This window comes from Rhamphochromis sp. 'chilingali', assembly GCF_963969265.1.
Source record: "Rhamphochromis sp. 'chilingali' genome assembly, chromosome: 5".
NCBI lineage: Eukaryota > Metazoa > Chordata > Actinopteri > Cichliformes > Cichlidae > Rhamphochromis > Rhamphochromis sp. 'chilingali'.
This window is the reverse complement of record NC_137932.1, coordinates 37049003-37076297: the sequence shown is the minus strand read 5'-3', so window position 1 is coordinate 37076297 and position 27295 is coordinate 37049003. Positions and strand designations below refer to the sequence as shown.

General features: G+C 40.3%; 1 protein-coding gene and 2 long non-coding RNA genes across 4 annotated transcripts in view; 1 reads left to right on the top strand and 2 right to left on the bottom strand.

Annotated features, from left to right (window-relative positions):
• Positions 1-27295, bottom strand: part of LOC308396617 (3',5'-cyclic-AMP phosphodiesterase 4C-like) — a 119187-nt gene that overhangs the window by 79278 nt on the left and 12614 nt on the right. For both annotated transcript variants that reach the window (XM_080882064.1, XM_080882065.1), the window contains exon 3: positions 20256-20458. In XM_080882064.1, coding sequence (XP_080738190.1) covers positions 20256-20458 — 203 coding nt within the window. The remainder of the gene's footprint in view (positions 1-20255; positions 20459-27295) is intronic.
• Positions 1122-3301, top strand: LOC308396621. Its single transcript, XR_013971599.1, has 2 exons — positions 1122-2157; positions 2540-3301. It is a non-coding gene; the product is annotated as an uncharacterized lncRNA (long non-coding RNA).
• Positions 8590-16861, bottom strand: LOC308396620. Its single transcript, XR_013971598.1, has 2 exons — positions 9737-16861; positions 8590-9353 (listed from the first exon to the last, which is right to left on the bottom strand). It is a non-coding gene; the product is annotated as an uncharacterized lncRNA (long non-coding RNA).

Genomic DNA, 27295 nt, shown 5'->3' with positions numbered 1-27295 from the left:
GTTATCATCCTGCTGGACCCCCTTTTGCCTTCAAAAGGAAAATTGCCTGAAGACCTGAACTCTTTCATGGCATGCATTTTCAATTTCTCTTTGCTATTCGGGCTGATTGGGACCTGATGAATGTAAAAACAAAGAATTACCTGATTTTTTCTTTTTTTACCTGAGTTGATTTTTTTTTTTTACCTGAGTTTTGTTTCTGTGAGAAATGAGATCCACAGATGAGGACATTCAATTTAAATTTCGATAGAACAGTGGCAGTATAATGTCCTCGTAAGTGGTTATCAGGCCCTTGTAGAGCAAAATGAAATATCTTGGTTTAGACAACCCAAAATGTGATGTCCACATATGTGGACACCAGGTCCTAGGAGGTTAAATCTTCCTAGCGTAGATTCAACAAGGTGCTGGAAACTCCGAATTCTCAGGGAAGAATTTTGACAAAGTTGCTGCTGATTTTTTGGCTATACATCAGTGATGTTCTCCTCTTTCACCAAATCCAAAATCCAAAGTGTGCTGTATCATAACACCACCAGATCCACTGATACAAGCTGGGATGGATTGATGCTTTCATGTTGTTTACTCCAAACTCTGACCCTATGTTGCAGCAACAAGGCAGCATGATCTTCTGCTACTGTAGCCCATCTGCTTCAAGGTCTGACATCTCCGTTTTGGGCCATTCTCTGTAAACCCTAGAGTGTGGGAAGATTGAGGAAGATCAGCAATTTCTGATATACTGAGACCCACCCATTCAACACTGACAACCATCCTGTTCAAAGTTATTTAAATCCTCCATGACGATGCTTGGTTTGAACCCCAGCAGGTGCTAGAGAGTGATATTATACCCCTTTCGTCAAACGCAGTGATTTATGACCCCCTTAATTGATTTATGACCCCTAATAAATTATTCATGAGCTCCGGAAGTCCGGAAGTAGGAAGTAATTAAGTAATAAAAATATGATATTCATAAAAATATGATATTCATAAAAATATGATATTCATAAAAATATAATTGATTATTTAGAAAGTTTCTTATATATCAAAATAGCATTCTTTTATTTCTTTAAGCAATTAAATTTTTTTTTTATTTTTTTATGCTCAAAAACCGCCATCTGGTGGCGGGTCAGTGTGTGTGTGTGTGCGCGCGCCCGCGCGCGCCCGAGGCTGTGTGTCTGGGCGCGCGGGGGCGCGCCCGTGTCTCCGGACCGTGCTCTCTCGGGCTCCGTGCTCATGTGTTTAAAAATGTATTAAACCATATTAAAATTGTTTAGTTAAACTTGTGCTTTTGTAACGTTCAGTATGGCCACAAACACATGCTGCATGCCTTGGGGGAAAACTTTATTTCGATTTATATGCATTTGTAGATTTAGAATAAAACTCATACTCAGAAAAAACTCGCGATCCCCTAACCCTCCTTAGATACATAAGCAGGGAAAACTCCTTAAAAAACCCTCCGCGATTTCTCCAAAACCCTACAATAACTTGTTAGGGTACCCCCTCTATTCCCAAAACCTTATATTCGATAACAGGGAAAATCCTGAAAAAATCCTTAGTCTTTTTTCTCAAATTCAGCGCCCCGCGGCTCCCTTCATGCTCAGCCAAACAAAGCCAAAACTCCTTTTAAAAATTTCTCCGCGATTTCTCCAAAACCCCTAGAATAACTTGTTAGCTACCCCTCTATTCCCAAAAACCTTATATTCGATAACAGGGAAAATCCTTATTCTTTTTTCCTTCAAAAACTTCCCTCTTACTAGCAAGCTCTAAAATTCAACCCACACTCTAAGTTCTACCTCGCTCTTAATCTCCGATCCACAACTTCTTGCAGAGCACAATTTTTTCCTGCTTGTTCGCTCCCCGCTCTGCTCCCTAATGCGCTGCTTACCTCGTTTGAAAATTCCCCCCTTAGACCAACTCCGCCTCACTGCGCCCCGCTGCCAATCACATAACCCTTGCACCGCTCCCTTTGCACCCCGGTTAGCCAATCGGCTCCAGGTCTGATTTTACGATCTCCCGCTGAGGTTAAGACTATCGTCGAACCCCCAGAAGACATCTGACTTCAGACGTATCAACAACTGGCGCCGCTCAGACTGCTTGCGAGTTCGCATAGGGAGCGGCCGATTTCAACAGCAACTTGCGTCTCTTTCCTTATCCGCATATCATTCGGTAAGTGTTAATCTTCCTCTCTAACTACATTTTTGCATTTTCCTTTTTACCATTCTGTCAATCCTTTCATTTAAAAAAATAAATAAATATCACAATGGTTTGTAACAGGTACAATACACCATCCATCCATCCATTCGCCTCCACTTATCCTTTTCTCAGGCTCGCGCGGTGCGCTGGAGCCTATCCCACGTACAATACACTTTAAAATATATATAAGCTCCACTTTTAACTCCCGTAAAGGTTTATACATTACATGTCTACATCACCTATCATGGCCTCATCGGGTATCTCATATCATCTTGTTATTGTTATGTTATGCTCCTTTGATATTTTGCTAGTTTGCGTGTTTTAAAACTCTTTTTGTTTTTCTTTATATTTTTAGACCCAGATGTGTTAACCTGATCCCTGCGAAACACCAGCTCTGCGTGGATTGTGACCGCGAGTGACCGGATGTTGTTTCCGGCCTGAGGTTGCCTGAAATGCCGTGAGGCTCGTTTGAAAGATTGCGCCCGAGACCAACTCCGCCTCCAAGGCATGCCTACCTTTAGCTGCCACCAGTGAGATATCAGAGCCGGGCTCCACATATCCAATCAGGAGCACGAGCAAGACAGCTTTTGCAGACTCTCCAGAAATATACAAGTCCTTACCAACTGCTCTGCAACCCAGTGTTTCTGGTCCCCTCACTAACATCGCTTTTTGAGATATTTTTTATGAACCACCAAAAAAGCAATTTTACCCCACAGACTGGGTCTGAGGGCAGCAGCGGGGACAAATGATTGTAATGAAGCGACGGACATTTCAAGGCTGGTCTTGCATAATCGTGAGTTATTATGTCATATGGTGATAAGTACATAGTTTTGCAAGAGGCATACAAGCACTGTGGAAAAAGTAATCATAAAACTGTTTTTGTGAACACCCTACGTTATGCTTTAAAAAATGTGATACATGTAATGTGATCATCAAAGAACATGATTTAAAAAAAAAAAAAACTTTTATTCTTATGCTTTTAAAGTATGTCAGATTATCTTAAAACACTTATTTGTATGTTATAATGTTTTTCTTACACCATTTTTATAGACACCTTATTCATTGTATCAATGTGTAATTATGTATCTTTGATAAATAAATAAAATATTTAATCTTGTATTTGTGTACTTTCTGGTGATTCAATAAAAAATTAGTCACATATCGCTCTGATAAACACAGATGGCTGAAAGAAATGTTTGATGGAACAAAGAAAACAAGTGTCTTGCTGCTAAGCTTTTAAGTCACCATGGTTTAAATGAGAAAGTCTGTATGTAAAACATGAAAAACTCCATATCAGTGATATCTACAAAGGTGTACTCATTTCTTTGTAATGGTACTTTACTGTTCCAATGAAACAAAAAGAAAATCTCATTTTTAAAGTACATTTTTCGGCCATCCTGACCTATTTTCAGGGGCAAGAATGTTGATGTTAGACTGTGTTTTAAATCAGGTTGTGATCTTAAACTAACTATCACAGCACTGATTTCAGTTGTAATCTCAATTAGAATCCCAATTTGGCTTTTCTCCAGTCAGTGTTATGGTGAAATTTAACTTGTTCTTTTGTGTAATTGCACATGGCCCAGCAAAGGACCCCTTAGTAAGCTGTACAGCATAAGTTTTCAATTCACTTGTGTCAGAAAACTTCACAGTATGAGAAGTTACAGCACAGTTTCTCCAAACGTGTGGTTCTTTTTCAGCCAGCGTGCTTTTAGAGCATCTACATTAGCTCATGTAGTAAAAGTACAATCAGTAAGTGTACTTTAACATTTGAGATTCCGAGTCACTCTTGCTTAGATCATGTGAACTATATCATGAACCTTTTTTTGTATAATGCATCAAACGTGTTCAAATCCGTTTATTTTCAATTTATTTTAACTAATCTAGAGACAAGCAACTCCTTTTTAGCTTCTGTTATGCATTTACCTCTCACGCGTTAAACTAAATGTTAGTGTTCTCAGAGTTAACATGTCTCATGTTGCCATGTTGTATTTCTAATACCCAGCCTCAGTGTTCGCCCTGTTGACCCTCAAATCCAAACACCAATGATCTAGATATTCACAAAATTCATAAGGAGATTCTTAAGGTCTTAAGTTTTGTTGTTTTTATGTTTTACAAAAAAAAACTTCACATTTTTTATATTTTTAAACGAAAGTGACATGCAAGGATATTTTTCTTTAGTGATGTGCTTGTGTGTGGAGTAAAATGACCTTCTTCTTATGATGTTGTCACCGTGAATCATTTAGGATTAACAACACAAATTGTATCGATAGCAGAAACAGTCTTATAACTTATAATTCTCACACGTTACCGCTAGTTTTACAAACGCAGTCTTCTTCAGCTCTGTTTATGTAGCTTTTATGAAACTGATTTTCCATAGTACAAGTAGAATTTAATTTTTCTTTGCTCTCCAGTATAAATGCAATAATTTGCAGGCTTTTTACTGAAACTCTCACAATGCAACACTCAATGCTCAGAGCTTCATATATCAACAGCTCTGAAAATATCTTCTTTTTTAAAGTAATGTAGGACAGGATCTCTCACTCTCTGTGTCTCAAAAAAAAAACCCAACTAAACTGGCAATCACCACTAAACAAATGAAAGTAGTTTATGGCTTTTTTATCAGCTGCATTTCTTTCATTTATGTATTGATCCCATTGTTTATTGGTACACCCGCACGAGACACAGTTTGATTTTTCTAACACAGAGTTTGTATGAAGTTCACTTTATCAGCTGAAAATATTAAAGCCAGAACTTACAAGATCAAAAACCTTTTACTTCATGTACAGGGTTTCCAAAAAAGTTTTATTTCAGGTATATAAACCAATACATTTGATTCAAGTAAAACAAATAATTACATTGATTCTTGTAAAGAGTTTCCAAAAAAAGGTTTTGACTGGCAACAACGCTCACCTGCTAAATCCAACAGAACACCACTGGGACATTATGTTTCACTCCATCTGACTGTGCAGGAGCTCAGTGTTGGGTATGGTAAATGGTCTGTTTCATATTTAGTGCTTTTAGACTCTTCCTGGTTGTTGATGTTTGTTTCTAAAGATGTTGTTGATGAGACTTTGCAGAAAGCAGCTTCACCTCTGATCACACTCACTCACTCACTCACTCACTCAACTCCACTCACTCACCTGGAGGTTTAAATTCCTTTTTAAATTTACCAACATTTCTGATTTGCGGTTAAGACTGTGACATGTTTTCACCATTTGAAAGCCAGAAGAGTGATCACTCTTGAAGCCTGGTTGCTGCAGAATACTAGGACTACTAGTACTAGTTCTAGTACTACTGCTACTCCACAAAGCACATTGTTCAGGAATTTCACAAATTTGCTTACGTCTAATGTGTTGGCTTACAGGTAAACTTGTTTTGCAGGTGGATAGGATGAAAACTTCCAGCATCACATAATGTTTTCCGATCAGTAGGTTTGGAGTAAAAAAGAACTGGACATATATTTGTCTTCTTTGGGCTACTTTTATGTCAAGAAAGTTAACTTATTTAGAACTGTGATCAAGGATAACACATAAACCCTTGCAAATGTGATGGTAAAAGAGTCTAACATCTAGGTGTTACATGGTGTTGCAGGTGATAAAGATCCATAAACTACTTCCATTTGTTTAGAGGTGATTGCCAGTTTTGTTGGGATTTTTAGAGATACAGAGATCCTGTTCTGCTTTACTTTAAAAAAAAAAAAAAGGATTTTCAGAGCTGTTGATATATTAATCAGTGTTCATAGAAACATGGATCAACCATGTTTTGACAGTGAGAGTGTTACATTGTGACAGTTTCCATAAAAGTCTGCAAATTCTCTGAACAGGTAGCCATGAAGCAGCCATTTTTTTTTTAAGATTAATTAAACTTAATATTATTTGTATGGCCATATCACAACAACAGCATAGCCTTAAACCAGGTTTGGAGTAAAGAGAACTGGACATATAGTTTCTTTTTTGGGTTACTTTGAAGTGAAGAAAGTTAACTTGTTTAGAACTGTGATCAAGGATAACACGTAAAACGTTGAACGTTTCAATATAAAAAGTGTACAAACTCCAGAAAAGTGGCAACTGAGGTGGCAAAATTGCAGGCAATTTTCACTTAAGTAGAAGTACAGCTGCTAGTGTCAAAAACACTCGAGTAAAAGCTTGATAAAGTATCGGGTCAGAAATGTGCTCAAATTGAGGAAGTCAAAGTAGTAACCTAACTGAACCTTGTGCTATAATAAAAAATAAAATAATATTAGTAGATAGGACTACAAACTTAGTCTGGTGGTAAAAGGCACAAAGGCCTCAGGGGGACATTTGGCAGCCAGGGTTAGAGCTCAGACACCTGGAGCCTGGGGGTTGGGGCTAACAACACTGACTGGTAAAAGAATCTAACATCCAAGTGTTACATGATGTTGCAGGTGACAAAAAGCCATAAACCACTGTTTAGAGGTTGTTGTGGAAGTTTTCCGTTTAATAAAGCCTGCAGACAAGCGATGAGCGGTAGCTACCATTCTTTAATCAAGGCAAAGAACAGAAATCGAGCTTGGTGAGGGACTGCCATCGCTGGGGCAGAGGGTGAGCAGAGTCTCTCACTGAGCCTAGCATGGCTCTCAGTTTTGTCTTTCCCGCAAAGAAAGTTTCACACTGCCTTGCTATCTTTTACAGTGGAGAAAAGACAAAAAGACTCTTCCTGTGGAGTTGTCTGCTTCCCCCCAACTTCCTTACCAGACCCCACTATCTGTTAAACTGTTTAAATGGAGTGTGAGGCAGACATGCTAAAACAGTGACCTAAAAGCATTACCAATAAACAATGGGATCAATACATAAATGAAAGAAATGCAGCTGATAAAAAAGCCATAAACTACTTTCATTTGTTTAGTGGTGATTGCCAGTTTAGTTGGGTTTTTTTTTTGAGACACAGAGAGTGAGAGATCCTGTCCTACATTACTTTAAAAAAGAAGATATTTTCAGAGCTGTTGATATATGAAGCTCTGAGCATTGAGTGTTGCATTGTGAGAGTTTCAGTAAAAAGCCTGCAAATTATTGCATTTATACTGGAGAGCAAAGAAAAATTAAATTCTACTTGTACTATGGAAAATCAGTTTCATAAAAGCTACATAAACAGAGCTGAAGAAGACTGCGTTTGTAAAACTAGCGGTAACATGTGAGAATTATAAGTTATAAGACTGTTTCTGCTATCGATACAATTTGTGTTGTTAATCCTAAATGATTCACGGTGACAACATCATAAGAAGAAGGTCATTTTACTCCACACACACACACATTTGGAAAATCACATAGTTTGACCATAAAAATTCCCAGAATAATTAGTATTTGAGATTGCTGAAGCAACATCACTAAAGAAAAATATCCTTGCATGTCACTTTCGTTTAAAAATATAAAAAATGTGAAGTTTTTTTTTGTAAAACATAAAAACAACAAAACTTAAGACCTTAAGAATCTCCTTATGAATTTTGTGAATATCTAGATCATTGGTGTTTGGATTTGAGGGTCAACAGGGCGAACACTGAGGCTGGGTATTAGAAATACAACATGGCAACATGAGACATGTTAACTCTGAGAACACTAACATTTAGTTTAACGCGTGAGAGGTAAATGCATAACAGAAGCTAAAAAGGAGTTGCTTGTCTCTAGATTAGTTAAAATAAATTGAAAATAAACGGATTTGAACACGTTTGATGCATTATACAAAAAAAGGTTCATGATATAGTTCACATGATCTAAGCAAGAGTGACTCGGAATCTCAAATGTTAAAGTACACTTACTGATTGTACTTTTACTACATGAGCTAATGTAGATGCTCTAAAAGCACGCTGGCTGAAAAAGAACCACACGTTTGGAGAAACTGTGCTGTAACTTCTCATACTGTGAAGTTTTCTGACACAAGTGAATTGAAAACTTATGCTGTACAGCTTACTAAGGGGTCCTTTGCTGGGCCATGTGCAGTTACACAAAAGAACAAGTTAAATTTCACCATAACACTGACTGGAGAAAAGCCAAATTGGGATTCTAATTGAGATTACAACTGAAATCAGTGCTGTGATAGTTAGTTTAAGATCACAACCTGATTTAAAACACAGTCTAACATCAACATTCTTGCCCCTGAAAATAGGTCAGGATGGCCGAAAAATGTACTTTAAAAATGAGATTTTCTTTTTGTTTCATTGGAACAGTAAAGTACCATTACAAAGAAATGAGTACACCTTTGTAGATATCACTGATATGGAGTTTTTCATGTTTTACATACAGACTTTCTCATTTAAACCATGGTGACTTAAAAGCTTAGCAGCAAGACACTTGTTTTCTTTGTTCCATCAAACATTTCTTTCAGCCATCTGTGTTTATCAGAGCGATATGTGACTAATTTTTTATTGAATCACCAGAAAGTACACAAATACAAGATTAAATATTTTATTTATTTATCAAAGATACATAATTACACATTGATACAATGAATAAGGTGTCTATAAAAATGGTGTAAGAAAAACATTATAACATACAAATAAGTGTTTTAAGATAATCTGACATACTTTAAAAGCATAAGAATAAAAGTTTTTTTTTTTTTTTTAAATCATGTTCTTTGATGATCACATTACATGTATCACATTTTTTAAAGCATAACGTAGGGTGTTCACAAAAACAGTTTTATGATTACTTTTTCCACAGTGCTTGTATGCCTCTTGCAAAACTATGTACTTATCACCATATGACATAATAACTCACGATTATGCAAGACCAGCCTTGAAATGTCCGTCGCTTCATTACAATCATTTGTCCCCGCTGCTGCCCTCAGACCCAGTCTGTGGGGTAAAATTGCTTTTTTGGTGGTTCATAAAAAATATCTCAAAAAGCGATGTTAGTGAGGGGACCAGAAACACTGGGTTGCAGAGCAGTTGGTAAGGACTTGTATATTTCTGGAGAGTCTGCAAAAGCTGTCTTGCTCGTGCTCCTGATTGGATATGTGGAGCCCGGCTCTGATATCTCACTGGTGGCAGCTAAAGGTAGGCATGCCTTGGAGGCGGAGTTGGTCTCGGGCGCAATCTTTCAAACGAGCCTCACGGCATTTCAGGCAACCTCAGGCCGGAAACAACATCCGGTCACTCGCGGTCACAATCCACGCAGAGCTGGTGTTTCGCAGGGATCAGGTTAACACATCTGGGTCTAAAAATATAAAGAAAAACAAAAAGAGTTTTAAAACACGCAAACTAGCAAAATATCAAAGGAGCATAACATAACAATAACAAGATGATATGAGATACCCGATGAGGCCATGATAGGTGATGTAGACATGTAATGTATAAACCTTTACGGGAGTTAAAAGTGGAGCTTATATATATTTTAAAGTGTATTGTACGTGGGATAGGCTCCAGCGCACCGCGCGAGCCTGAGAAAAGGATAAGTGGAGGCGAATGGATGGATGGATGGTGTATTGTACCTGTTACAAACCATTGTGATATTTATTTATTTTTTTTAAATGAAAGGATTGACAGAATGGTAAAAAGGAAAATGCAAAAATGTAGTTAGAGAGGAAGATTAACACTTACCGAATGATATGCGGATAAGGAAAGAGACGCAAGTTGCTGTTGAAATCGGCCGCTCCCTATGCGAACTCGCAAGCAGTCTGAGCGGCGCCAGTTGTTGATACGTCTGAAGTCAGATGTCTTCTGGGGGTTCGACGATAGTCTTAACCTCAGCGGGAGATCGTAAAATCAGACCTGGAGCCGATTGGCTAACCGGGGTGCAAAGGGAGCGGTGCAAGGGTTATGTGATTGGCAGCGGGGCGCAGTGAGGCGGAGTTGGTCTAAGGGGGGAATTTTCAAACGAGGTAAGCAGCGCATTAGGGAGCAGAGCGGGGAGCGAACAAGCAGGAAAAAATTGTGCTCTGCAAGAAGTTGTGGATCGGAGATTAAGAGCGAGGTAGAACTTAGAGTGTGGGTTGAATTTTAGAGCTTGCTAGTAAGAGGGAAGTTTTTGAAGGAAAAAAGAATAAGGATTTTCCCTGTTATCGAATATAAGGTTTTTGGGAATAGAGGGGTAGCTAACAAGTTATTCTAGGGGTTTTGGAGAAATCGCGGAGAAATTTTTAAAAGGAGTTTTGGCTTTGTTTGGCTGAGCATGAAGGGAGCCGCGGGGCGCTGAATTTGAGAAAAAAGACTAAGGATTTTTTCAGGATTTTCCCTGTTATCGAATATAAGGTTTTGGGAATAGAGGGGGTACCCTAACAAGTTATTGTAGGGTTTTGGAGAAATCGCGGAGGGTTTTTTAAGGAGTTTTCCCTGCTTATGTATCTAAGGAGGGTTAGGGGATCGCGAGTTTTTTCTGAGTATGAGTTTTATTCTAAATCTACAAATGCATATAAATCGAAATAAAGTTTTCCCCCAAGGCATGCAGCATGTGTTTGTGGCCATACTGAACGTTACAAAAGCACAAGTTTAACTAAACAATTTTAATATGGTTTAATACATTTTTAAACACATGAGCACGGAGCCCGAGAGAGCAGCTTCCGGTTCCTTGGCGTACACCTGGCTGAGGATCTTACGTGGTCAGTACACACAAACAAAACAGTGAAGAAGGCCCAGCAGCGCCTCTTCTTTCTCAGGAGACTGAAAAGATTCGGCATGAGCCCCCGCATCCTCAGGACCTTCTATCACTGTGCCATTGAGAGCATCCTCACTGGATGCATCACCACCTGGTATGGCAACAGCACCGCCTACAACTGCAAAGCTCTCCAGCGAGTAGTGCGGTGCTCTGAACGGATAATTGGAGGTGCGCTTCCCTCCCTCCAAGACATCTACAGGAAGCGCTGCCTGAGGAAAGCGGGGAGGATCATCAAGGACTCCAGTCACCCCAGCCATAAACTGTTCAGACTGCTTCCATCAGGAAGAGGTTCTGCAGCATCCGGTCCCGTACCAGCAGACTGAGAGACAGCTTTTTCCATCAGGCCATCAGACTGCTGAACACGTCATAGACACCTCAGCTTCACTACTGGAACTTCAACATTATGCACTCACACTGTATATAAATGCCACTTGTTTTGCACATATTCAACTCTGTATATTTTATTATTATTATTATTTTTTTTTTACTATTTAATTTGTAAAAATGTGTATACACACACACACACACACACACACACGAAAATATTTAGTATACACATCCAGAAATGCATACACTATTATATATTGTACATATATTTATTAGTTTCAGGTTGGCCATTCTTGTATTTTGCTCGTTTGTGTTGTTGTGTTTGCACATCTGTTGCTTGTGGGGCTCGCACACAAGAATTTCACTCGCATGTGCTGTGCCAGTGTGCCTGCACATGTGATGTGACAATAAAAAGTGATTTGATTTGATTTGATTTGAGCACGGTCCGGAGACACGGGCGCGCCCCCGCGCGCCCAGACACACAGCCTCGGGCGCGCGCGGGCGCGCGCACACACACACACACACACTGACCCGCCACCAGATGGCGTTTTTTGAGCATAAAAAAATAAAAAAAAATTTTAATTGCTTAAAGAAATAAAAGAATGCTATTTTGATATATAAGAAACTTTCTAAATAATCAATTATATTTTTATGAATATCATAATTTTATGAGTATCATATTTTTATTACTTAATTACTTCCTACTTCCGGAGCTCATGAATAATTTATTAGGGGTCATAAATCAATTAGGGGGGCCATAAATCACTCAGTTTGACATAAGGGGTATAATATCACTCTCTGGTGCTCTTGACCATGTCTATATGCCTAAGCGCACTGAATTACTGTCATATGACTGGGTGATTAGATATTTGCTCATTACAAGCAGTGGAACAGGTGTACCTAATGAAGAGGTTGCATAACAGCTGTGCTCCGATGTCGGTTGTATTTAAAAGCAAAATTATGGTGCAGAGAAAAAGTTAGAGGAACACTCTTATCTGTCATTGACTGAGTACAGTAATCCAAGAAAGAGCTGTTCGTGCCACAAGAGAGATCTGCTAGCACAGTATTAAGCTCCACATCATTATACCTAATGAAAAAAAGATCCAATTAATATTATATGTGGGTACAGCTGTAGTAGCCATGATTCCAGAGAGATTCTGGCATAGAGAGAGTCACCAAAAATTAAAGTTTGGTCTACTGACTCATTTTTATTAATATTATTTTTTTTATTTTTTTTAACTGCAGACTCAAATTCATAACTCATTATGTTTTTTACTGGGTCTTACATAAAATTTTAGCCCACGTGTGTTGTAGATGATTTATATTTAAAAATAATCTGAGTCATCCAGAATGATCCACAATCAGAGGCATTCTGGGACGAAAAAGAAAAAAGGAAATACGTACTCAGAGCAGGGTAAAGGCAGTGCCAGTGGTGTTGTCGTTGGTGGCTACAGAGCGGGCTGACTCACTGCTCTTACTCCTACCTACACCTCGAACTGTTTGCATTTTCTCGATCATCATTGAGAGATGAGAAGCTGGCATTCACACTGGCAGGATCGTATGGGGAACTAACGGATACGGTAAAAGCAGCAGGCCTACAGTGAGGGTGACGGAAGAGCTTGAGGGTAAGACGGCAGCAGGCTTCATTGTCCAGTCCACTGTGCAATGACTCTACTCTACAGTGCAGTGAACTTGGACAATCCATTTTAATTTATAATTTGTTTTCACAGACACACGGATATACACAGAAACCTCCACAAACACATACGGCATACGGTATCCCTGCCAGTCTGCGCACATACTACCTTCTTCTTACATATTCTACTATAATTGTTTTTTTCATTTCAGGTTAGTTTTTCCAGGTACGCTGAGGTCTGACACAAATTGATGTGGCTTCACTGAGAAAAGTCAGAAAAGAATTCCCATTCTGCTTCACAATGAGTCTTTATTGAACCTTTGTCATATTTTCTTCACTTTAATGTCAGATTGTGACCCAAGAGAAATCCTGTCTGGCTTGTGGCCTTTCTTATTTTTCTGTCCGTCGATTCATAATAGATCACGTTCAGTTTAGCTGCTCTCACATTTGCTGCCTAACTCCCACATTAATGCTACCATTTTGCTATTAACCTCTACCCACTACCTTAACCTCCTAGGACCTGGCATCCGCATATGTGGACATCACATTTTGGGTTATTTAGACAGAAATACTCAATTTTGCTCTACAAAGGCCTGATATCCACTTACGAGGACATTATACTGCTACTGTTCTATCAAAATTTTAAATGAATATCCTCATATGTGGCTCTCATTTTTCTTAAAAACAAAAATAAGGTAAAAAAAAAAATCTGGTAATTCTTTGTTTCTACATTCATCAGGCCCCAATATGCCCAAATATCATAGAGAAATTAAAAATGCATGCTGTGGAAGAGTTCGGGTCTTAGAAGGTTAATGGTAACTTAACAGTCAATGTGGGTAACTGCTAATAGTTAAACAGCTGATTTTAACACTTATTAACTATTCAATGCTGTTGAAACAGGAGCTTTACTGACCTCCTGAATTCCTCATAAAGACTTGGACATCAGTCCTTAAGATGCTTCACTCTGCTGAGTTGCTGTCATGCGGCGGCTGTGTGAAGGCAAGAGAGGACCCAAATGCACGGCTCTAGACACACGGGGATGAACTCAAAGGCCGGTCTGTATTAACAGGAACATAAGTAGTAATACAAAACTATACTGGGAGCAACTAAAAGCTGAGGCGCTGGGAAGACACGGAAAATGCACACAACCTAGAGGGACGACGCAACACAGAACAAAGGGACACTCTGACATAAATACACAGAAGGTAACGAGGGAAGTGGGAACACACGGGGAACACAGCTGAAGACAATTACTCATGGCCGAGCAGGGAGGACACGAAACTGACGATACTGACACCAAGATGTGGACCTTAAACACAACACAGTACACAGAGATGAGCACGGAGAGAGAGAGGCAGAGAGAGAGGCAGAGAAGAAGGATGAATACGAGGGGATGAGGAGAACACAGAACACATAGGATGGGAACACGGTACCAGAGCAAACCCCACAATAAAAACATGGACACAGGGGGAATCCAAATACCAAACCAAACAATCCAATGGACATAAGAAACAAAATACAAAACTACAGAAAAACTAAGAACACTGGGTCAAAATGACCCAGGACCATGACAGTTGCTGTTTACATGTTCAGCTACTAGTGAGGGGAGGGGCTGTGTGGCTACCTATCAGCAGCAATGAGGTTGTGTGCCAGCTAGAGGTGAAGGTGAAGACAACACTATTGGTGTCAAACCGCCAAACCTGCAAATATCTAACCTGACAGTAATTTTCAGTATCAAGTAGCATTCTATATAAAAAGCCTGCCAACTCAAATGTGGAGCCACCCGCTGTGGTGACCCACTTTAAACAAAGAAGCCGCCGAAACTAGCTAGCTACTCAGTACATATGGTGCTGTGGTTGTGAAGACCCCCATAACCAAACAGACACACATGCAAAAAAAGTGCTGTTATGTTTTCAGAATTTTTGTATCGAATGGTGCCATCAAGCATCAAGTGCAGAGCATGCACTTCTACTCAGAAAAGGAAAAATGACCTGTTGGAACAAATTGAATCATTAATGATTATTGCCAGGAGCTGTTGAGAAATGTTCAGTTGATAATGAAAGATGAAAAAGGGAAACGAGAATATGATAATGAGCCAAGCAGGTGTTTACTGTCTGTTTGAAATTATGCAAGTGCAGGAGAAATTTCCCAGTGTTACCCCAAGGCATGTTAAACACTGAATTAATCTCAGTTCAGCTACATTATATCAACACGCCGACCAAATATTGCACTAAGCATGTATGCAGATGGAGGCATACATACTTACCTGTTTGAATTTTGGGCACGGCTGCACTGAGCCTCTCAGTGTATTTGCGTTGTTGGTGTTAAACGAATATGAGTTGCTGTACAGTTCAGACTATCCAGTGACTCAATACTTCAGTTCTGATGCTTGAAAATTGTCCATTTGGCAGATATTAGTGCCAAACCAAGGGTACAACCAAGTTAGCACTCCACCCTCTTGTTACTTCTGCTTTCAGAAAACAAGAAGCTCTAAAGTTGAGACTTCAAAAACCTAAGTCCATAACCAGTTGTTGCTACTGCCATCTTTATACAAAGTCTATATTGTCAGCACATGCCATACACATCTTACCCCGGCCTTTTTCTGTCTTATTACAAAAACAATTGTTTGTTGGTGATTATCTTCTTCTTATTCTCTTGGTGCACTACCAGGGGACAAAAACAAAGCACTTCAGTGTAGTGTGAGAAAGCTCTGAGGCGAGACGAGCTGCCGCATTGCTTGTTGACAGCGTCTGGGGAACGGAGCTGAACTGACAGTGGTTTTCATGCCTGTTCAGCTCTGCTGCATCCAATCACCAAAATATTTTATCAACTCTATAATTCAGCTTTTTCTTTCCTATAGGAAACACCGAAAACCGAGGGTCAGCGCGTGTTACATAAACACGCCAATGTTTCCCTACAGTCTTATTAGCAATGGAAAGACACTGAGCCGGGGTCTAAACTATCGTGGCACTAAATCTCAACAGAGAAAATGAAATAGTAATGAACAAAAAACGAGTTTTGCAAAACTCGTTTAAAATAAAATGCAATTTACAAGGCTCTTAAGTTTAGTCCTTTTTCATTTCTTCTCCTTGAGTTAAAAGCACATCCTTGAGGCTCTTTTCAAACTCAGTACAGTAAAATCACACAAATAAGGGTGAGGCACAAACACCAGCCATCAATCTCTCGCCTGGCAATCTCTGGGTGCAAAAGTAGGGAGAGGAAGTCAGAACCTTTTCCCAGCCTGGCTGAGCAGGTTTACAGAGTGCACCGTTAACTACATCCTCCCTCCTCCATCATTCCTAAAAAGTGAAAGGTGCAGAACACAAAGTCAAGCTCGAAGAACAGGTAGGCAGCCTGTGCAGGAGACACCCACGCAGTCACAGGGGATTATTTCGTGGGCTGAATAATCCAAAACGCCTCTCATGGCATGATCAAAAGGCTTTATGTTTGAGTTTCTTATATGTTAAGAATCAGATTAAGATGAGCAATCAAGGGAGAAGATTATTCAAAAATTGTATGTTACATATTTTTATGAACTTGTAATAAAGAGCAGAATTTTAAGTTTTCTGAGGATACAGCATCAAAGACCCCAGCAATCACCTCTGAAACCCTCCTACATACAAGGAAATGCGTAACAGGTCAGAAACAGCCTGGAACTAAAAAGTCATATGAGCCTTATCTCTGAAATGTTTGCAAGGATACAATTTATGCAGGTTTTTAACAAGTCACTATAGAAAAAAGAAAAAGCTCTTCAACAACACAGACACTGTTGCAGGTCCATTACTGATTCACAGCTCTTATATTTTCTACATGTGAATGAAACATTATCTATAATGACATTACAGGGATGATCAAGGAACTGACCTCTCAGCCCATTGTTCATTCAGTGGGCTAGGTTCAGTTATTGTGCAAATGTACTGTCTATAAGTATCTCCCACTGAAAACATCCAAATGAACTGAATCAACCTTTTCGGATGTTAAATGGAGTTTTTAGGGCATAGAATCTAAAACCCATTTAATATGTTTGCACTGTGTGCTTCAGGGTCTGACAGTCATCACCCGCTCGTGTCAGCAGCATTAAAGGTTTTGGTGGGAAACAACACTGGGGGGGGGGAGCCTCCCCCTAACCCCCAGCCCCACCACCCATGACTGCAACAGGCAGCAAAGACTAATGGCCTAACATCATCTCTCAGACAATAACATCTAGCCATCACCGCTCCACTCTGCTCAGCTACATAAACAGGCAGCTGTCAAACTGAGCACTGTTAAGTGTAAAGATTATGACAAGTTACACAGTTTCACTTTAGCTACACAGCTCGTCGAGCTTAATCGACTTTCAGAGAGCTTTGGTTTGCGGGTTCTTCTGAACCTTGACAATTAAAACTATCGTCACGCCATTATTTCATCGTGTAATTAGTCAAAGCAACGCTCCAGTGGGTGTTCTGAACTTTTAGGCTTTTCAAATTGACTCTCATCCCCGAAGCGGTGGAAAACAATTCACTTGCTTTTACTTTAGTGACTCGGGAGATTAAAGAAGGTTACCGTTTCAGCGAGGAGGGCCAGGACATTCGGGGTTGCCTCAGTCCGGGACGGAGCTTCTCCAGGGTCCGGTTGCGGCACAGGTAGCGCTCGGTGTCCGAGTTGAAGCGCTGCTTGATGCGTATGTGAGTTCTGGGCTGCCGCCACAGGTGTTTGGGCGGCTTGGCGAGCCCCGCTCCCTCTCTGCTCAGTGTGGTGCACTCCATTTTTTACTTTTACGTGCTCGCTGGATTTTATTTTATTTTTTGTTTTTTTGTCTGTTTTTGTAAAAAAGCGACTTCTAAGCTACAAACAGTCTCGGAGAACAGCGTAGAGCTCGTCTGCAGGGATTGTGAGGAGGAAGGCACGCGCTTCAGAGAGGCGCGCGCGACGTCATGGTGCGCTGCTGTCCACGAGGCGGAGTGCTGAAACGACTGTGAGCCTCTCAGTCAGTACCAGCTCCCCCCGTCTCTCTCTCTCCATCTCTCTGCTTCCTCCTGCTTCCTCCCCCTCCCTCTCGCCCTCTCAGTTTCTCCCTTCTTTTATCTCTCTCTCTCTCTCTCTCTCTCTCTCTCTCTCTCTCTCTCTCTCTCTCTCTCTCTCTCTCTCTCTCTCTCTCGCCATCCTCACCTCTTACTGTGCCTCTCTCGACCAGCTTCCTCCTGCCATCTCCATCTGTTTCCCTGTCTGTCGCTGTCTTATTTGTCAAACCGCCAATCATCAGCATTACACAACATTGCTTTATCTTTATTGTATTTGCTCTGGTAGAGCAAAACTGCCTGTTCATTATTTGTAATTGATTTTTGGAAAAATCCATCTTTTATCTTTTGTGTCATATACCGGTAAGAGATATTGAGCAGTCAGACAGATTTTTGACATAATGAAGGTAGAGATATGTTTACTGGTCAGAGCAGCACTGATTTAACATATTTCATTAACCCTGTCTCAGGAAATCACAGTGTACAAGCCCTCAAACTAACAAATAAAGGCAAACCAGTGTGTAACTGAAGATAGGAGTGGTTGCATGTTGGTATATAGCCATCATAAGGCCTATAGTTTAATGTGCAGTGCAGCTTCCTATAAGGTTGCAGTGAATTTTATATGTCAGACTTTGTACCCTATCTCATTACCAGCTGGAAGATTGGGTTGCGTTTTATAAATTCGAATAAATTCAGGTTTATAGGTACAACAGGAAAACAACACGGGGCTGGTTCAAATTACTGATGTCACCAAACCCACTTATTTTTATTATGTAGGAAAAATAGGGGCTGTATCATTAGCTAACGAGCTGTTTATCCAAAAAGGATTTTCAGTCTGAAAAAAGCACGATTACGTTACAAAGATCAGCCGTTTTATTTATTTATTTTTTGGTAATTAATGCCTGGACAGCACACACATGTTTGTAGATGTTCAAACATGAAAATGGTCAGCCTTTATGTCTAAAAGGGAGTCAGGGGAGATACAAGTGCACACCCACACCCACATGCATGACCTTTCAGTGGGAGGTTTCTAACTGTTGTTCCAATTACTAGGCTTCTTTTTTTTTAAACACAGGAGATGCCTTTCATTATCACCAGAAACCACAAAACAACAGTCCACATTTCTATTTTTGTCTCAGTGTCACATAGACAGCCTCTGTCTGCTGCTTACGAGCACTGACCTACCAAGACAATCACCAAAACATGACCATGTGACAGGAAAGTGGTACAGACGAACGAGGCAAATGTCTATTTGCTGAGCTTGACTTACATAATTTGTGTTAAGCAGTAACAACAGCTGCTCCAAACCAACAAACAAGACTTCATTTCGTGAACAAGAAAAACATGATTCCTAAAAATTTTAATTAGAATGAAAAAAACGTAACTAAAGTACTATGCAAAAGTCTGGAGTCACTCCTCATTTCTTTATATTTTGCTGGGAAAGTTATGGTGATTTGCTGAAACGTGCAAAGAGAGACATACCGAGTTTGTGCAATTCTAATGAACGCGAAATTCAGTATTCAGTATGTCTGAACTCTCTTTGGCAGCTTTCTTGTCATTTCTTTAAGAAGTCCTCAGGAATAGTTCTCCATGCTGAAGGACATCTTTGAATGTTCACTTCCTTTTGTTTCATTCTCTGTCAACATGATCCCACACTGCTTCAATAATGTTGAGGTCCGAGGTCTGGGCCAGTCCATGACTGTGTGTGTTTTTCTATCCAGGTATGCTTTTACTGCATACACTGGCAGTGTTTTTGGGATCTTTGCCATGCTGAAAAATGACCCGCTGCCAATGACTTGCTTTCCAGATGGTATTGGATGGTGGATCAAAATCTCGCTGTATTTTTCTGTCCTTTAAGATCCCCATCACCACTGACTAAATGCAACACAGACCATGACAGCCTTTCTCTTTGTTTCCCTTCCTTAAAATTGGCCTTTTTTAACTTGTTGGTGCAAAAATGTTATGCCATGCCTGTCGATGTGTTTTCTGTTACCGGCTGGTTGTAACAAGTTCCTAAAGATATAATTTACAGTTTTTCCCAATTTGTCTTTTATGCTTAGACACCAAACATGTTCTTTCCTTGAGTCAGTGTTAAGTGGCTTAACCAGGAAAAAAGCAACTAAACAGGAAAGGACTTAAAATGAATGAAAAAGACCTTCAGAAAGCCTTGAGAGCTGTTGCCCAAGTGCACTTAAAAATGTAAGAAAGTCAGGCTGCTTGGAAGCAAAATAAAATGAAATTATGGGTGTGTTAAAACTTTTGCAGAACAGAGAAAGAAGTTGTCTCAAAATTACTAATCTTATTCTCCATTTCACACAGAGTTCATCATCTGTGTGAATCATCTGTGCATTAAGCTTCATCTGATGAAGCTTAACAGATAAACAAAGCCCCACAGAAAAAGGAAGATCAGCAATTTCCCCTGTTTAACCACATCCACAGTTCACTGAAGGAATTCCTCAGAGGCAAAACAAACAAACATACAAACAAACAGTGTGTGTCACTGACCGGTGCTCATCATGGGTGGCCAGTGCTAGACTGTACAGCTCTTCTAGCCGGGCTAGCGGTAGCATGTGTCCTTGAGATGTTCGCCGGGTATCGAATGAGTGGTCCTGATGGGAGTGTCTCCTCCACAGCGGAGGCAGCAGCAGTGGGCCTGAGAAACGCCGCCGCACCACATAGTTGCCCACTGGTATAGAATCCCGAAAATGCTGCATCCCAAAGGAAAAAGCAAAAACATATTTTTAATGTAATATTATTCTCCAGTCAAGGTGACGTGTGTGGAAACAAGCAGAATACGCACTCATCTGAAAGTTTAATCACTCACAGCCAGTAAAACTAATGCAGCACAACACAAGAGTCCAGAACGCCTCTTTAAAGGATTAAACCATTTTACTTAAGCCATTTGAAAGCTGCTCATAAATCAGTCACAACATTACGGTGTACTGTGCTGCCAAAACATGGACTGCGTGGCCCTTTGAAAGTGTGCAGAAGATGTTAGCAGCAGATACCTTAAGTTCTATCAGCTGAAAGGTAAAGACTGGATAGAGCTGAGCTGCTTTTCCAGATCATCTAAAGCTCAAGAGAATTTGGTGACTAAGTTGAGACTTTTAACTCTTTGTCACGCTCCTCAATCCATTCCTGACCAAAGTGTCAGAGGGTGCATGCTAAAAAGTGTATCAATAGTTCACTGGAAGCCTATGCAGAGGCTACCAAAAATGGTCAAGGATGGGCTTCCAGTGAACTGTTGATGGATGCCTGAGGCGCAGTGATTCACCACTCAGATCTATGCGTTTCTCAAAGATTAACTACAAGAACTGACTGTGCACTTGGTGGATAACAACTCTGAGACCTTAAAAAGTGTCATCATAATCATTTTACTCACTTTTTATATTGTTTTTAATGCTGTAGCTAACTGGAGCACAGCCACCGGAGGCTGCAGTTGTGATTCTGAGTGAAACCACCGAGAGGACTGGCAAGAAATTGGCCCTGCCTAGAAATACTTTGTAACAAGCTGTAAATAGGCCAAAACCAAAAAGTAGCCTTTCCAAACTCTCATCAGACTTTGCTGTATTTTGTGTTTCATGATGATTTGCAAAGATAAAATCAGCATCCTGGGCTTCAGCTGAAAGCATTCACAGAGCTACTTGCAAGTCTACATTTTCCTGGTGATGCTTGCTCTTGCTCATGATAAACCTCCCATAGTGCGTTTGAAATGTACATTTTAAAGCCTTCTGTATACCGCTTTCAATTTGCTTCACAAATGGCCACACAGGGTTCCCGCTGAGTAGCCCCACAGTGAACTCTATGAAATTAGGCAAACAAATCACTCAAAGATTCGTTAATAAAAGGACAGAGACGACACTTTAATAGCCTAAATGTTCTGAAGAATCACCTCATCAGTTACAATTACCATATATTTGCAATACATCACAGTTGATGCATGGACATGTACACAGTTTAGGATGGAAAATAGGATTCATAAGCGTGTACCCGTGACAGACTGAAAGCTGAAATTATTTCACTGTCGCAATTAGAAATAGTTCAATAAATAACTAAAATAAATGTATGTGTATTTTTCCAGGGACACGTGGCATCTGCCCAATCTACCCCGAGGGTACTGCAGGCACAGCACGAACTCTTTCCAGGTTTCAGACCGAGCATTAATTTGACTTTTTTTCACCATTTAATATCCAATGAGTGGAAAGTGATTAGTCAACAGGCGAGTGGGCAGACAGCAGCTTACTCTGCCTGACAAACAACTACATATGATTGTGAGTCTTCTTTAAACAGTACATAACCAAGTCTCCCCATTAAAAGGTCAAATGAGAATGAGGCACCCTGGGAAATATACATTCTCCAAAAATCCATGTCCATTTCGGTCGCTCTGAGCCTCTGCTGCTGTAATTTGGGCTTCGACTGAGTTCACGAGTGGAGTTCGGTGGGAGCTGATGGATATTGATCTGCCATCCAGCAAGTCTCCTTTCCCTGATCGGTGCTGTCAAGCATCAAACATGACATGACTGTCAGGCCTGCTGCCCACCTTGGGCTACAGCATGCACCTATCGTCGCAGACTGCTTCGCAATACAAACAAATAGCTTCAACCTTTGTATCAGACTGATATGAAACCGATGCATCTCGTACTCAAAATGTACCCCGCATGGCATTAGCTGACCCTGTTGGAAATGTCATTTACCAGGAGTTCAAATCCATGGCTCCTTTTTCACCTGCACACATTTATGAGATTGCAATAGACAGCGGGCGTGAATGTTAAACAGCTGATTTTGGCAGAATACAGAGATTGTAAAGATGTGGGGGATTCTGAAGCTGCCCAACCATCTGACATGTTGTTCAGATCTTGGCAGCTTAAATGTTCCTGACTGTGGACCTGGTGCTGCATCTAAAGTCTGGTTTGTCTCTTTGTGCCTGCTGGCCTGGCGAGTGCAGACCTGGAATTAAAATCAGTTTGTCATTTGCTGTTTAAAAGAGCTGCTGGCTCTTTTAAAACCACAGTTCAGTGGTCAAAAAGGCAAACTTCAAGAACTGCCTCCCTTCCTCTACTGACGCGGGATGTGTGGTAGCGGGCGGACGATTGGATTGGGTACCAAAGAAATACCTCCATGTCAGTTACTCTGTTGTTTCCTAACTTTCTTCGAGCAGCTATAGGAAATCTGTTTCGCACAGGCATCAGAAACAAGTCCCACATTTCTGATAGCATTCGCACACTCAGTGTTGTTCAGACTGTGCCCAGCTGTGTAATATAAAGTCTACTGTGGTTTCGTGTTGACATGTTCAAAAAAGGTGGACTGTAACACGGTTATCTAAGGGCCTCTGAGCACACCACAGAGATTTGGAACATCTACACCTGTATGCAATACTTATTTAACTGCTCGTATTAACCTGGTTGACTAAATGGAGACTTTTGATCAACAAAAACAAAATTTCTCTCTGGTCCCTGCACACAACCATTTGCCAGTTTTACACAAATCTAATATTTTTCTTCTAAAGATGAAATTTTCCCTGACAGCAGTTCTTTTCTGATTTTCCTAAACACATTTTTTGACATGACACACATGTCCCGCAGCCAATCGGAACCGGGGAGGAAGCATCTGGCTCTGTTATCACCTGGCCGATCTCCTGCCACGCCACACACAGGAAGTGAAAATGAGTTGGTGGCGGTAGGCCTCGTGCATGATAAGATGGGATGGTGGGTTCTCAGCAGGCCTCTGCTGCTAAAGAACCAATGAGCTGATTCCCAATGGCGGCACGCTTTCCCTTTAATCAAGGGTACGAATGAACACTTATGACTCACCCGTTCTCTGGAAGTGCTTGTCTGTTCTCGGGAGGACACAGCGAGAATCAAAACCCAAAGCACAACTGCATCTGTGCTCAAGTAGGGCTTTAACACAGCTCAGTGTTAAGTACAGATGGATTTGTAGTGAACAGTAGAACTGATAAATCAACAGTCGTGCATTAAAGCTTCCAGTGTAGAAAAAATTATTGGGCCTAAAACTGCAGTTTGAGTTACATACAGATTTGTTTGTAGCTCAAGCTTATTCATCTTTCAGGGAGATCAGCTAGTTCATATAGTAGTATTCGTTTACTGGTTTAATAGTTTATGATTTACAAATCTGTGATTGATCAATACCAAGCCTGCCACAATGCAAAACTCCCAATATGAATCTGAAACCAGCCTTCCCTCCACTAATCCACACTGAAATATCTTTTTAACTTTTCAATTAGTTGAAATTTTACAGATATTCAAGGTGCTAAGAGGTTAAATCACCTAACCTTTTACTTGTCTACACTTCAATTTATGACTAAACGCTTGGAAAATAATAATATTAGGCATCATATAAAATACAACAATATTATATATCTGTGTGTTTGCACCTTTGTCCATGAAGTCCTCCAAGCCCTTCAGGAACTCAGCAACCAAACTTGGCACACAGGTATATATTAGGACCCTGAAGGTTCTCATCTATATCAGATATTATCATGTCATCACGTTGCTTGGCAACCGCCTAGCAACAGGCAAAAATTACGTTTTATTTAGCCTTAATACACCTACAACGGCATCCTATAACATCTTATCCATAAAAAAATTTATGATTCATGCCTAGCAACCGCCTAGCAACAGGCTAAAATAACCTCCTTTTTAGCATATAAACGGTATATGAATATTTTTACCTGCAAAAATTGCATTGCTTTTCTCAGTTTAACTGAATCCAACAGTGGTCAAACAATACTCTACTATTACTATAATACAGTATGTACTAGAATAAGTTTGGTCACTGTGGGCTGTTATAGAAAACTCAAGATTTTCCACTTCTTCTTCACAATAATTGCCTTCAAAGAGCCACTGAAGACTTCCACTGTACAGTAAGGCCAAGAAGGGAAATGACTCATGTTACGAGTTCAAAATTGGGGATGGAAACAAGAGAAAAAACCACAATAACAACACTGGTCCGGCCGGGTTGAGTCAAACGATGATTTTAATGAACATACGCGTGGGAGATTGACACTGATGCAGACAGCCTCTGATCTCAAAATGGTGGAGCATTGCTCAAACTTTTATAGCGTCTGGTGCCTCCACCTTATCATAAAAAGCCTAAACATTCGCATGCTTTCTCTCACACGGCGTCTAAGCTACGACCTTGGCTCCCTGTTTATCTGCTCCTGCTGAGATGGGGCAGAAAACTCCAGCATATTCTGTTCTCTTCTAATCAGACAAATAAGACAATAACTCTCTGCGAACAGTATTTCTTATAACTCAGCAGTATAATGCATCATAAAACAATGTCATTCATTCACAACAAGTCAGCAGTTTAATGTAATGCAAATCAGTTTAGCTAATGCAATAGTTATCAGCTTCTTCTAATTCAGGAGGAAAATGCAAACTAAACTACATAATAATTCACAATCTTTAATTCGGGGTATAACATGGCATAAAATAACACTACAATCCAACACTCACCACCAGCTAATTTCTTTTTGAAATGGGGATTTTTTTTTTTAGCGCTTTAAGATAATTTGTCTCCCTGCCAATAACAATGATGAAAATTGATAGCTAAAACCAGACTGGTTATACAAACAGCTGCAGGTGATGAGTTGAAATCTGTGAACCTCAATGTGACCCACATAGTGCTGGTTGGAGTAACAAGTGTGCTTTAATGCAACTACCACCCAGCTGCAGTCATGGTAAGCTGACACACTGAGAGGCAGACTTCTAGATCAATGCAGCAAAGATAAAAAAAAAGAGTTTTCTGGTCATTTGCACTTCAAAAAAAAGAGGAACCACTGCATCAGCAAGCATACTGCTGCATTGACATCATCTCACGCATATGGTTGCTCATGAAGTGGTGTTTCACACATATCACAACACGTTATAAATTTGAATCTACCCAGAACATCGAAGTAACATTTTCAGTCTGAGCTGGGACAGCTTGAATTTCTCAGTATTACACTCTGTGCTGTTGTTAAAAATGATCCAAGTGGAAAGATCCAAAGAAAGACTGTCTGCAATCTGCTGTGGCTTTTTGAGCAAGTCTTGCTAATAAATTTATTTCCATTGTGATAGTTTTATTTTATTCTGGGTTTATGCTCTTATAATTTGTTTTATAAACTGAAACTACATCTAGGCCCTTCTGTTTCTCTCTGCCTGTCTAGCTTTTGATTAGGCAAATGACTTGATTAGCCTGTTGCATAAATGAGGCAATCAGCATCAACCACAGTCAATCAAAAGCGTGCGTGTCACATGACAGCTCCTTGTAATTTGGCTCTGGACCCCTTCCACCAATCACTTTCCCCCAGATAAACACTGGAATGCTGTTCATAATCCATCTCCTGGTGTTCATAACAAACAAGGGTGTCATTCTTCATCAGGAGGACGCTGTGCATTATTTAGGATCTGGCAGGCTTTGTTTATGGCTTACTGAAGGATGTATATTTGCCACAGTATTTGAACAAATTTAGATGCCCAGGTCAAATAAAGTAAAAAAAAGGTTGTGAAGTGTCAGATAATCTCACATTGGGGGGTTTCATACAGCGAGGCAGGACCTGATATTCAGAATGTGTATTAGCATGTGTTAAGAGTGCTAATTGTATCAGGCCAGACACCTTGCTGCTCTGACCACAGACTAACAAGCATCCGATGCTTAACACCACAGGTATCCCACGATTCACTGGGCTCCCATCTGCTCTACACAGCAAAGCATCTATGCACTGTGCTCTCACATGTGAAACACAGGTACATAAAGAAACACAGCACATGCACATCACATCCTGTTAATAGCACAATGATGTAATCAGAGATAACAAGACACACTGATCCTTCTTGAACTTATGAAAGCAATCACAGCCAATGCTGTTTCTCAAAATGGGAAAATGAATACTGAATCCAACCATCATAACGGTGAGGGGAGGGGAGCTCAGCAAACCTTCCCGTTGTGTGATCTGTGCATCATTGCACTGGCAATGTTCACCTGTATGCTTAATGCCACCTGGAGGTGCAAAGAGCGCGATTAGCATCGCTCCAGAAATAGAGCCAATCAGATATCTCCCCCTCAGACCCCTCTTTGCCTCTGGAGGTGCGTGTATGTCATGATTAACTCTGCAGGCAGATAGAAAAACAGCATGTTTTCATGAAAGCTGAAATTTTCCAGACGTCACTTCAAAAGTTAACTTACATGAAAGCCAGCGGCTACAGCCAGAGGCTGTAAGGTGGTTACATTTCTGAGATTAGTGTTTTGTAGCTTGTTCGTCTGTAATTCAGTCAACTGTAAACAGGATTCAAACATAGAGCAATTTTACTTTTCTAAGCTTAGTGTTAGAAATATTACAGCAAGCTGCACGCAGGGTTAAATAACACTTACACAGGGAGATGCTGCAGTTTGTTTTACAGTAAGATACCATCTGTTAGCTGAAAGCTCTTTGCATAATGAGGTCAAAATCTTACAATTTTAGCAAAAGAAACCCAGTAATTTACTCTTTCGTAAGGATTTAGTGATAGTTGGGAGGAAAAAGGAGGCCAGTAACAGATGTCCAC